General features: G+C 36.7%; 1 protein-coding gene across 1 annotated transcript; it reads left to right on the top strand.

Annotated features, from left to right (window-relative positions):
* The first annotated feature begins 1,554 nt into the window (after positions 1-1,554).
* Positions 1,555-11,760, top strand: LOC135227048 (ADP-ribosylation factor 4). Its single transcript, XM_064266853.1, has 5 exons — positions 1,555-1,744; positions 6,744-6,824; positions 7,367-7,548; positions 8,341-8,466; positions 10,280-11,760. The coding sequence occupies exons 1-5, from the start codon at positions 1,678-1,680 to the stop codon at positions 10,364-10,366; spliced, it is 543 nt and encodes a 180-aa protein (XP_064122923.1). The 5' UTR covers positions 1,555-1,677; the 3' UTR covers positions 10,367-11,760.
* Positions 11,761-12,662: the final 902 nt, after the last annotated feature.

The raw sequence follows: 12,662 nt of genomic DNA, 5'->3' as shown, positions 1-12,662 counted from the left end.
GAGTACGAGGTCTGTAATACACTACACCTTTAAAGGGAATAGGCTTTGGGCTAAGAGCCACGTAGGCCTAGTCCTAAAGTAGATTGTTAACTCTATAACGGATGTATACAAAGTAACACGATTTACTAGACTACGAAAGAACTAAAAGAGAAATATGCTGTTCATTACGTTTCATCAACTTCCAATATAACCTCTCATTTAACGTCATCGATAACAAAACCATTCTAGAACATTCGTGTAACTTCTTATTTAGTTGTATTTTCTATTAGTTTTAATCTTTTGTATACCTGTTATTTTTTGACTTCACAAATAATGCCAATAGGTTTTTAACTAATAAACTGACCTGTGACTTTTATTTTGTGATAATTTTTTCTCATTTAACCCTTTTCCTACTCCCCAGAGGTATGGGGGGAGGGAGGGCAGTCAACAAAGACGCCAGCCACCCAACAGACATTGCATAATCATTTGCAAGCGTTTTATGTTTAGCAATCATAGCCTTATAATCATGCTTATGACATCACAGATGGTAAGTTCTGTCAAGATTTGACTTAAAGTTACTGTTGAAAAATATATATATTATTAAGGTAAAAATAGCATTTTGTCTTCAGAGTAAAAGAATACTATTATTTTAAAATGCAATTCTTGGCTGCCCTGGAGATACTAGCATTCACTTAAGACAAGACCGTCAGTGTTGGCATCAAAAGGTATAGGAAATAAAAGAAAAAAAATAGAACAAGTATTAATATACTTAAGTGAATCCTTTGTCCATTATGTAACAAATGCTTCCTCTAATTAATAGTATAGAGAGCTTAACAAATGCGTCGTCACAGAATAAGGAAAATTCTCACGTGAAATTATTACGACACACAGCACCTGCTGGCTGGCATAAGGCCAGCACAAAAAAAACATAACAACGCAAAATGATAATTTCGTCTCAGCCCAGAATATGATATTTGTGTTAGTCTATCTAGTTATTAATTTAATAATTATATATTCTATCTGAAAGGGAATAAAGTGAAGAAAATATAAAAGAATATTGCCCCGTAATCCTATACAGTCAAATATTGACGGGATCTCTTAAAAACGCCCCCAGCGGCGCTTATTGGTAAAAGCCTCAAAGAACGACCCCGTGTTTACATCTGTTTCAGGCAACATTACGCATCACAAACTTCATTTGTCGCATCTCTGGCATGCTGTCTTTAACGAGTCAAGAATAACTTTTACACACATTTTAACCTAACAATCCTGAAACTAGCTTATATAAAATCTTTTCTGTGCCCATTCTGAAAATCATCGAAGGAGAATTAATAAACGTTTTAAATACACTCGGAAAAAAAAGTTTGACAGTTTCAGACCCACAATGCTCAGCCCATCTTTTCGCCAATGACGTCACGATTGTTGTTTCGCCAAAGTATCCTGACGCTAATGTATATAAAAATGATAACTTTAACCTTTTTAAAAAAGCTTCGCAAGGGAGAGGAGAATATTTGAAAAAAATAAAAAAATAAAGTTTGACAGCTACAGACCCACAATGCTCAGCCCATCACCTCAAGTCAATGACGTCACGACTACTGTTGACGACGGACGTGGCTGAGGGCGACGTGTGTTCTGGGGTCCGATTTTCTCGTGTTTTTCTCGTGTTTATTACAACGAAACGCCGTCTTTTCCCTCCGGAAAATGGGGCTGACGCTCTCGACCGTCTTCTCGCGTCTCTTCGGCAAGAAGCAGATGCGTATTTTAATGGGTGAGTCGTGTTTTTTGTCCCCCCCAAATAGGCAGGACTTGACTGAGGACAGACAGACGAACTCGGCTCTGTAGAAGAAGATGACGTTCGTGTCATCTGATTTTTTCCCCGATTTGTTTGTTTGTTTTCGATTGTTTTCCTCAGGGATGTTTGCGACATTCAAATCCAGTTATTTTCTCGCCTATTTCCTGAATAAATTGGGGGGTACCTTGTGGGCTATGCCAGGCTTGTCTAGGCTGGTGGTGGTTTGTGTCATCTGATTTTTTCCCCCATTTCTTTGCTTGTTTCTTTTTTTTCCAGGGGAATTTACATTCAAATCAACCTTTCCCTGTCGTTGTAAGAGTTATTTCTTCGCCCGTTTCCTAAATAAATTAGGATACCTTGTGGGCTATGCAAGGCTTCGCTAGGCTGGTGGTTCGTACTGTACGGTATATTCGATGCTTAGATTGCATAATGATGCCTAAACAATACTACAGTCTTGGACGTATATACCTACTAGCCTACACAAAGACAACCATGTTAGGTTAGGGCATTTTCACTGCCCTGGCTCAGCAGAGCCTGCCCTTACCAAAGGTTAGGCAATGCTTAAATTGCCTAATACCTCTTGCCCAAGCTTTGTATGACAGGACCTCATATAGGGTGAAACACCACATGGCTTGCATCAGGCCAACATCGATCAATGCATGCCACCCTCCAAAAAAGTACATTATAACGCGTCCTGACACCGGAGATGGGCATCAGTCACAACTTGTTGGTGAGAAACGGAGCTAACTACCTCTACTCTCCTTTCGAAGTAAGTATTTTTTCCATCCAAAGTTAGAAATTAAGGCCAAATTTTAAGATTTAAACAGAGGGTAGTGAAAAGGGTGGCCACTTAGGGTAAAAAACCGCATGGTACAGGGGTGGACCATGTACGATCAATGTGTACAACCCCAAAAAAAGTACATTATAACGCGTCCTGACATCGGAGATGGGCATCAGACGTGACTTCTTGTTGGTGAGAAACGGAGCTAAAGACCTCTACTCCGGTGTCAAGACGCGTTATAATGTACTTTTCTTGGGGTTGTACACATTGATCGTACATGGTCCACCCCTGTACCATGCGGTTTTTTACCCTATGATTAAACAACTTAGAAGATTGACTCCATCTCTATTTTTACGGAGTCGCTTGTGTCAACAAACTTCCCATTTCCTGTGATAAATCCGCACACCACTTGTACCCACAGACGCTGGGGCACTTTCATCACAACAATCGGAACATGGTCCCTTACCAGGACGTTTTTAAGTAAACAACTGTTTTGGTAGAAGACGACGACGAAGCGTGCACTTAGATAATTTTTTTAATAAATAGTAAAACATCAATATTTTACATATTTATGATGATTAATTTGAAAATATTCGTTATTGAAAAAGTAACTTGATTCTGACTCAAATTTAAGTAATTAGTTTTCGGAATTAGAACGTTCTTTTAAGTCCTGTATTATGACGTCACGACATCTTGACTTTCGTACCTATTGTAAATTAATTGCTATACTCAACTTTCTTGCAGAACAGTTTACCAGTTATTCATGCAGATTGTTATCAGCTATTCATGTAATTGTTATAATCGTAATGCGCATATATATCTTTATTATTTACTTTTTGGATATATGAAGATGTTTTACTGCTGGATTACTGCCATAGTGTGATGCAATCGTTCTCGGTCCCTGGGCCTCTGTCTGTTTTTGCACCATAAGAAATTATAGGGCCGAATTTGCAATGACCAGAAAGTCGTTAAAAGAGGAAAGTTAGCATTGAGGGGCATATGTTTTGATTGAGAAAGATACAAATTTATTCAATAGCTAGCTTGTAAAAAATACTTGATTACAAAAAACTTGATTGACAACTAAGCAGCATACCTACTATGGGTTTCAGAGAGTGCAAGCACGTTTTTGGGCAGTACCTATTTCTGTAACAAACACTCATATCAGAACGAGATTTTGCTATAGTGCATTACACCCAGTGCCGTAATTTATTAGGGTATCGTGAATCACTAATAGTAAAGAATAACGACACTTGTCTGTATACCAAGAGACAAAAACTCCATTATGCAGAAATGGATACGAACGCTCATAAAAAAGCTCCACCTACCCTCTCCCCCCCCTCCACCGCCACCCCTTCCTTCTTCCTTCCTTCTCTCTCTCTCTCTCTCTCTCTCTCCTCTTCTCAACATCTCTTCTTCTCTCCTTCTCTCTTCTCGTCTCTCTCTCTCTCTCTCTCTCTGTTGCCATTCGGTATGTGTTCACCCTCCAAACTGGGTATAAGACTACACAAAATGTGAAAATTGGTGAAATTAGGCTATGTATTGGAAGTATATATACATAAATATTAAAGCAATTTTATCATTATTGCATTACTATGACAACTAGAATTCATGGAAACAGTTTATAATAATGCATCGGCGTATGTGTGAAGCTCCACTAATGTGGCATCGATAATTTTGCCATTCTTAGCATGCAAACATTAAAGGTTACATTTATTTCTGTCATACAGTTATTAAAGAAAATCAAAATACTAATAGTATAGACTTGAATCAATGAAAAGTGCTAGCAAAAAAAAAAAAACATTATTATCCACTTATCCGTAGTCTGTTCCTAGGTTAGAAACATTGGATTGTATCTACTTTAGAAATATCTGTAATTTTTCAGGGTAATTTGGTTGCAAAAAAGGGATAATAGACATGAATTAAATTAACATTTTTAAATAAAGTAAAGTTGAATTAAATAACGAGTAAAGTGAACAATTTAGGGAATAAAACTTTGCAGTCGTCGTCGTCTGCTGTTTGTAACTGTGTTTGTGGCGTGCGCGCTTAGGAACCAGGAACAGCAACTTGTTTAAAGTGCAATGTGGAGTGAATTGAGACCAAAATGTGTATAATAACAATCAAATAAGCACTGTGGAGTTTCAGTTGTGATGGCAGTAAGGATAAAAACCACCGATTAAAAAGTAAAAATGAATTCAGTTCAAACCATGACCCCGGGAATAAAAAGTTTCATACTTTCACTAATATAGGCAACAAAATGTTGTTTTATTATGCTGTCACTAATATAGGCAACAAAATGTTGTTTTATTATGCTGATTACAACTGCAATCTTGAGTAAGATCAATAAATGTTACATATATACGCTAACATTGTTCAAACAAGTGCTGGGAAGGCTGGGAAAGATGGTGGATAGTCTGTGAACAGACCCTTCCATCCACACGGTAGCCGCCATGTTGGATTTCAAAACTGGCTTGAAAACATATTTTACGAAGAGCGTCACAAGCGTATTTTAGTTCGTATGGGGCTTTCATATATCACATTATGTTGACGAAACTTCAGTCTTTTGAATGGTATGCTTAGAGTTGTAATTGTATTCTTGTTTCACCAATTAAATATCGAGTGAATAAGACCCATCCAGCGTGATGAGGGTTGGTCGTCTGTGATTTTTTTACCCTATGGCGTAGGCAACCACACTGTGAAATTATATAATTTCCTTAGGGTTGCATAACTTAAGCATTAGGCTACCCCACCCTAAACCCAGCATTTCCAATGGGTCCCCCTTACCGTAGGGTACAGTTCAAAGGCAAATCATAGGTTTGTTACATCCGGCTGCCAAAAATTAACGTTAAATTGTCAATAAGCAACCAAAATACTATAGGTTACCGCTATTTCCAAAGAAATACCCGCCGTGTGTCTTTTACTTAGATTACGCGTAAATTCTTAGTAACTTAGCTTAGGCCAGGTTATGACTCATCATCAGATGTGCACGCAGGCTCGGCCAGTATACAGTTGTCTAAGCCATAGGCTACATAGGATAGCCTATTGACAACCAACTAAGGGGTAAAACTGAAGACAAATACCATGCCCATTTGGTTTGGTAAATGCTAGTTTACAAGCAAAATTAGCCCCTTGGGTAATAATGTAAAAGCATAAACAAAATACCGTAAATATCATAAATAATCAAAGGGCATAAACATAAGCTAAAGGCAGTAAACATTAATGTTCCGACTGCAAGAACCACATACGTAGGATTAAGTATCTTATAAACAACCATGAGCAGAGGCTAATGTGGGCTAGGTGAATATCTGACAGTATAAAGCCTAGGCCACCGAAAATCTTATCCCATTGTAGAGCTTATGAGATGGAACTGAATGAAGAGGATGTCGGTAATCTGGACGAGGGTCAGTGTACTACTGACTGACGAAGGGTTGATGACAGTTGAGCAGGAACATACAGCTGAACTAGAGGCTTTGAAAGAAGAGGCAGCGGAAAACTCCCAATTGTTAGACATGAGTTGTCTTGGAGGCATCATTGCACAATTTGGGGGTGCCTTTAACATCAAGAAAGTTGCCTATAACACATACAGGAGTGGTAGGATGTACATCCTTTTTAATTAGTGCAGACTTAACAGTCTGCAAAATGGATATTGGAGGAGATGAAACTACTTAAAGTAACCCATTCTTCCCAGTTTTCTCTTTTTATCCACTGCCACATCTGGGTATCCCAGGTCCTCGGCCTTCAGCAACGGTGCACACTTCTTCTCCGTGTCTGTCATTGTCAAGGAGAGGAGCTGCTTCTCCCTCACTTCATCAAAACTCTCTCAAATTACACAGGGCTGACCTTTGTTTGCTAATGTTATTTTGTGTTTCATCTATTCATACATTGAAACCTTGTATCCCAGAAAATCCTTCCAGTTCCCAGTTTCTTTTATTTGAATAATCTGTGAGGCTTGAGTATAATAAGTTTCTTTTATTGGAATAATCCCCGAGGCTTAAGTAGAGTGACAGGTTACATGATAGATGATGATAGATTGTCAGAGTTATAGGATATGTCTACACATCCAAAGTTAGTTTAACATATTTTAAAAGGAGAATTTAATATTATTATGACTGTAAAATTTGGTAAAGGTAATCTGGACCTAAATAAAATATATGCTCCTTAGTGATCTTAATTGCAGTGATTTTGTTTACATTTCAGTGGGTCTTGATGCTGCTGGTAAAACAACCATATTGTATAAGCTGAAGCTGGGTGAAATTGTAACTACTATTCCCACTATTGGTGAGTTCATATTTTGACAAGTTTTGACATTGAAAGAAATTTTATTATGAAGTATAAATATGAAAATATTTTTATCACAAAGTGGCATCTTGTGTATGATTAACATAGAGAAAGCATAATTTGTAATTCATTCAAGTTTATTAGAATGCAACCAGAATTATTTCCAGATGCCTGAGAATTTACTGGGGTCATAAAATATTACCATACAGGCAGTCCCCGGTTATCGGGGGTCTCAGTTAAAGGCGATCCGCCTAGCGCCATAACATACGTAAAAGAGCTGCCATTGACCGGTTATCGGCACCATTAATAGAAACTCGCCGTCATAAATCACCGAGTTTCGGTTGATGGCAGTTTTTGCTTATCAGCACCCCGACAAGAATGGAACCCCTGCCGATAACCGGGGACTACCTGTACTTGATTTTACATTGGTTTCACTTTTATGTATCCCACATAAGGGACTTGTCCATTTTATGCTGTAGTATTTGATGTTTTGATGTTTATTTTATGTATAACCTTTTATAAAAATGAAATTCCTGTGTCAGGTTTTAACGTGGAAACTGTGGAATACAAGAACATCAGCTTTACGGTGTGGGATGTCGGAGGCCAAGATAAAATCCGTCCTTTGTGGAGACATTACTTCCAAAATACTCAGGGGCTAATCTTTGTTGTCGACAGTAACGACAAAGAGAGAATAACAGAAGCTTCAGAGGAATTGTCTAAGATGGTTAGTGGTTCCAAAACTTTGTGCAAAGTATTCCAGTATTTCCTATCTCATTTGTTTGTTAATTTCAGGAATAAAATTTTATTTGGGATGAATCTTACCTACTGCTGAAGATAGCTCTTATCTCCAAGCCAACAGACGAGAAGATATGAGCTGTCTTTAACAGCAAGTAAGTGTGCAAACACTGTAATAAATTTTATTACGAAAATTTAGTTTTTTTTCTGATTGATTTCTCATGTTTGTGTAGAATCCGAGAATTTTTCATGTGCCAAGCACAGCTGTGAATACAGTGGCTGAGTTAGGCCAACAGAGGTCAGAGTACTACCCTAACCTTCCCAATAGGCTTTTGTTTGTTATTCTATAACAGCCAAAGAGTAAGATGCGTATGAATACTCCATTAATGAAAGTGAAGGTTCATATACCTAGATAAAATATAGATTATTTTTAGTTTAGAATATTTTGCATTATTCTGTAAATGCGGTTTGTTAAGTGACCTTAGTATTGAGTAACTTGATTGAGACAGATATCTGATATTATTGTGGGAGAACTTTGTACCACATGAATACTGTACTAATGTAGTTATTCTGACTTAGTAAGTTTTTGGGGTGTCAGATGGTAGCATGCCAGATGATAAATTTCTCATTAGCAATTGAGCATTAGTCAAATAGGTCAGAATTTGTTTGGTAAAATGTCACTACTGCACTATAATAAGTCATTTGCACACTTGTGAAAATCCTTTAATACACTATGTCACTGTAGACAGTAAATACCATATAAAATTTTTTCCCTTTACAGTTACATGAAGATGAGCTAAGAGAAGCAGTTTTACTTGTATTTGCTAACAAACAAGATTTGCCAAATGCCATGACAGCAGCTGAACTTACCGATCGCCTAGGACTTAACCAATTACGAAACAGAAGGGTAAGCATGTGATTTAGTTATCAACTTCTCTGTTGTATCCTAATGGTTAGATAATGATAATATTACATTTATATCTTAATGATTTGCTAATGATATTTTATTTCTTTCTGCTACTGTACAGGTCATGTTCTTTTTGTTTCATTTATGATATTTATATAACTTATTATGGTATCCAGTTTTGCTTAGATAATTTTCTCCAACTAGTGGATGTACAAACACTTGACATTTGCATTCTGTCTATTATCGTCATGATTGTTTTATGTTAGCTTTTCATTTTGTTACAAATGAAATTAATTCTGTACTGTCATCTGCCCTGTGCACTTTCTGCCTGCACTCTTCAGGTCTTGTTTCCTTAAAGTAACGGAATCGCTTTACTTTTAAGACCTGCCAATGTCCCCATTTCTTCTTGTAATACCCTTCAGGCATCAAAAATCTCATACTCTGTGAATTTTGGAATCCTGAGCATCTCGTGGCACAATTTATTACATTTGTTACAAGGACCGTTTTCACCTCGTACTTTTCGTGCAACAGCCACATAGCCACTTTCGTGGTTGAACTTTTTCGTTGCTTCCCTTTTAGTTCATAAGCTTTGCCTTGCTGATGTCAAATTTTGAGTTCTTCCTTTGTTTAGTGAAGTTTTACTACATTTCCTTCAAGACTACAGCAAATGTGTGTATGTGTGTGTGTTGCAAGCATTGTTAGTTGCCTCAGAGGTCAAGCCCAAGAGGACTTACTCAAATAAGTAATTGTAAATTCAGGAGGATGAGGAATGACCTCCATCCTTTATGAGTTAGAAGTATAGTATACCTAATCTAATCCCCATTTGAGACTGTTAATATCGGAGCTAGATGAGGTGACAGCCTCCAAGAATATCATTGTTAAAGTGATGCAGAGTGGCACACTATGTTCAGGGTTTTATTTAGGTCTTTGTTGCTGCCTTTCAAGATAATTAATGACCTTTCAGTTACAATATAACCCACACAGGCAGTCCCCGGTCATCGGCGGGGGTTCCATTCCCAGGGGTGTGCCGTTAAGCGAAAACTGCCATTAACCGAAATTCAGTGATTTATGGCACCATAAGAACCCTCGTGGCGCTGATAACCGGAACTTGTCCCGTCGGGGCGCCATAAATTGCAGATTTTATGGGGCTAAACAAGAGCCATAAAACCAGATCACTGTTAACTGGGGACTGCCTGTAGTGGGTAGTGTGAGGCACTTTAGACAGCACTTAAGGATGTTTTTTTTGTCCTTTTGGTCCTCTATTTGCACCCACTTTTTTTACACTTTGCACCCACTTTTTTTAAACACTTACCTTCGTGCATTCACCTTTCCTTTCCTTCCATCATCCTGTCAAACCCCTCTATTCTTTGTGCAACTTTTTTTTTCTGTCTAAGATGCCCTTTACATCTTTTTACTTCATCTCATTCATTATCTGCTACCTTAATGTCTTGTTGTTAAAGCACTCCAACTTCCTCTTTTCACTCACTTAGGCACAATGGCTGAAAGGTCCCCAGATGTTGGCTTCATACCCACTGTTTTCATTGCCACCTAAGTAGTACATTTTTATCTATTATTAATGTTTTTTACTTTGTGAAAAGTGAAGTCTTTCTGAATTTCCCTATATCTTTTGTTCCTTCCTAATGAACACCATACTATTCTTTGGAAGTTTGGATTTCAAGTCAGTGGCCCTGTCGGATTGTTCCATGTAAATAGGTTTCATCTTCTGAATAATAATAATGATGATATCATGACAGATATTCTAACAAATGAACTTTATGATCTAAAATTTTACCAATTGCCATCTTTGTTTCAGTGGTACATCCAAGCAACTTGTGCTGTCCAGGGTCAAGGATTATACGAAGGACTTGATTGGCTATCCAATGAATTATCCAAGAAGTAAAGTTATGAAGAGTTTTAGTTTTTTTTTTTTTTTTTTTTTTCCTTGCCCCCCGTTAGAGTGGGGGTTTAGCAGAAGCTTTGGTATGGATGTGCTATATTTTTATTGAACTGCTACATAAAAGATAAATAATAAATCTCAATTTATTTGTTATAACACTCATGGCTACAAGCTAGACTTTATATACAGTTAAAAGAAAATGCCTAATGATGAGATTCTCCACTTTTTATAAGCAGGAAGGATTCACAAAACATTTTTATGATAGGTTTCATCATTGAGTTGTGGTTTTTTGTATTGTCTTGAATTTATTCACAATGGACTGAATACATATATTTAAGGTTTTACGTTTTCGTTGCATAAGGTGATTGTGAGTATTTTAGGGCCTAGAGTCAAGTCAAGACTTGTGTTATTTTTAATGGCAGTTCCCTTCAGTAAACTTTGACATAAAAGAGAAAAAAAAAAGGTTAAAAAAGATTTTGATGTTTTTACAACTAGAAGTGAATGCTGGTCAAATGATGATATATTATAGTAGTTTGTATGGACTTTTGTTATATAGAAAGAGCCACAATAAATCCCAACATTGATCTTGTAATACGGTATCGTTATTGTAATGTAAATGTAGTATGTATATTTTGGAATAAAAATTTTATGTTGCATTGAGATATTCAGTCCTTTTTTTTTGGTTTAGTATTAACAGATGTATCTGAAAAGTCCATAATATACAGTTGTAAGGATTCTGATTGTATATATATACATTATGGTGGCATTAGAATATAATTCCCTTTGTTAACGTTGATGCTCTTCTGTCATCTTGGATATATAAATATATATTTTTTTCCCGAAAAGTATGTCGATAGTGGTCTTGGTTCAGGTTTTCCATTTAGGCAGCATCCGAGTCGTTGCCGTCAGCTCAGCATCTCCAATCGCGACCATTCATCAGTACTTTCATTTCTTCTGTTCATTCGTTTCCCCCAGGATTTCAAGCACTTCGGTGACAAAACAGTGAGGTGACTGTTCCAAAGAGTTTATTACTTCCAAGTTATAAAATAAAAATACATCTCTTCCGCATTTCTACGAAGACCATGCAAGATCAACTTGACTAGGCAGTTAATGTAGATGTAGACAAAGCCAAATTTGTATTTTCACTCGCCTTTAGTAGAGCTCACCTCACTGGTTTGTGTGTGCCTCTTTTTTGAGTATGGTGCCTCACTTTTCTTCTGAATTTTAATTTATGAATGATGAGCAGGTTATTTTCTCTCTCTCTCTCTTCTCTCACTACTGAATCCCTGGGTTTAGGAATACATTCCTTGTTGCTTTATGGTTTCTTTGTCCTCTTACTATAAGAAGACAATGATACATCATAGTTTGTAACTTCTTAATAAACATGTTTGACTATATTTATGTTTGATTACCAATTGTTTATTGCATAGTTTATTACCAATTACTGTGTTATTGTGTGATTCCATGTCTCCACATCTGGTGTTAGTGAATAATTAGAATTTATGTATTAGACAATTTTAAGTACAGTACATAAGCCATAGTTTAAAAATTACCATAGTTGCTCATGATATTTGAGAATGAGACTATTAAACAATAGCGTTACAAAACTGTAATTAATTTTATAGAATTTCTAGCTCTAAAAGTGAGATTTATTATTCTGTGATCTCTTATATCTATTGCAATTGTCTAGTCACAGGGGCTTGGAATGATACGACAGATGGTGCTACAGTAGACAATGACAGTACAGAATAGCCCACTATATCGAAACATTCTTGAAGAACTATACAAAATGGCATCCAAGTCATCTAAATATAGGGTGAACACAGTGTCTTGTCATCAAAGATTTTTGGGAATGACTTCAATACTCAAGGGGGGAATTCTGAGCACTTCCTCATAGAATTGATATAACAATGGACGCTGAACTCTAGATCTGGTTTACAGATTCCAAAAATAAAAACCGCACAAAATTTTAATAACGTATACATGAAAGTAGGTTAAACATTAATTTCAAATACTTTTAACTAGGAAAAATAAGAACAGTCGAGCAACCATGTATTACAAAAAGTGTTTAAAAGCTCCTGTTTCATATAACTTACCTGCTAGGAACCAAGATGGATTGCACATACTATTTTTTACTCAATGCACACCTGGAGAGGACTAAACAACTGAGGGTAATGCAAAGCAATGAAAGTATTAATGCAATAGGTCCTTGATATCTGAAGCTTTCAGCTATACAAACTGACGAAAATAAAGCACACATTAGAAAGAACATATGACTGCATAACATACAACCTCTAAT

The sequence above is a fragment of the Macrobrachium nipponense genome, chromosome 20, assembly GCF_015104395.2.
Source record: "Macrobrachium nipponense isolate FS-2020 chromosome 20, ASM1510439v2, whole genome shotgun sequence".
NCBI lineage: Eukaryota > Metazoa > Arthropoda > Malacostraca > Decapoda > Palaemonidae > Macrobrachium > Macrobrachium nipponense.
Note: the sequence above shows the minus strand (reverse complement) of the source record. Positions and strands in the feature narration are given on the sequence as shown.

Coding starts and splice junctions, on each gene's coding strand:
- LOC135227048 (XM_064266853.1), top strand. CDS start 1,678: ATGGGGCTGACGCTCTCGACCGTCTTCTCGCGTCTCTTCGGCAAGAAG. Junction 7,549..8,340: donor CAGAGGAATTGTCTAAGATG/GTTAGTGGTTCC, acceptor TTCCCTTTACAG/TTACATGAAGATGAGCTAAG. Junction 8,467..10,279: donor ACCAATTACGAAACAGAAGG/GTAAGCATGTGA, acceptor TCTTTGTTTCAG/TGGTACATCCAAGCAACTTG.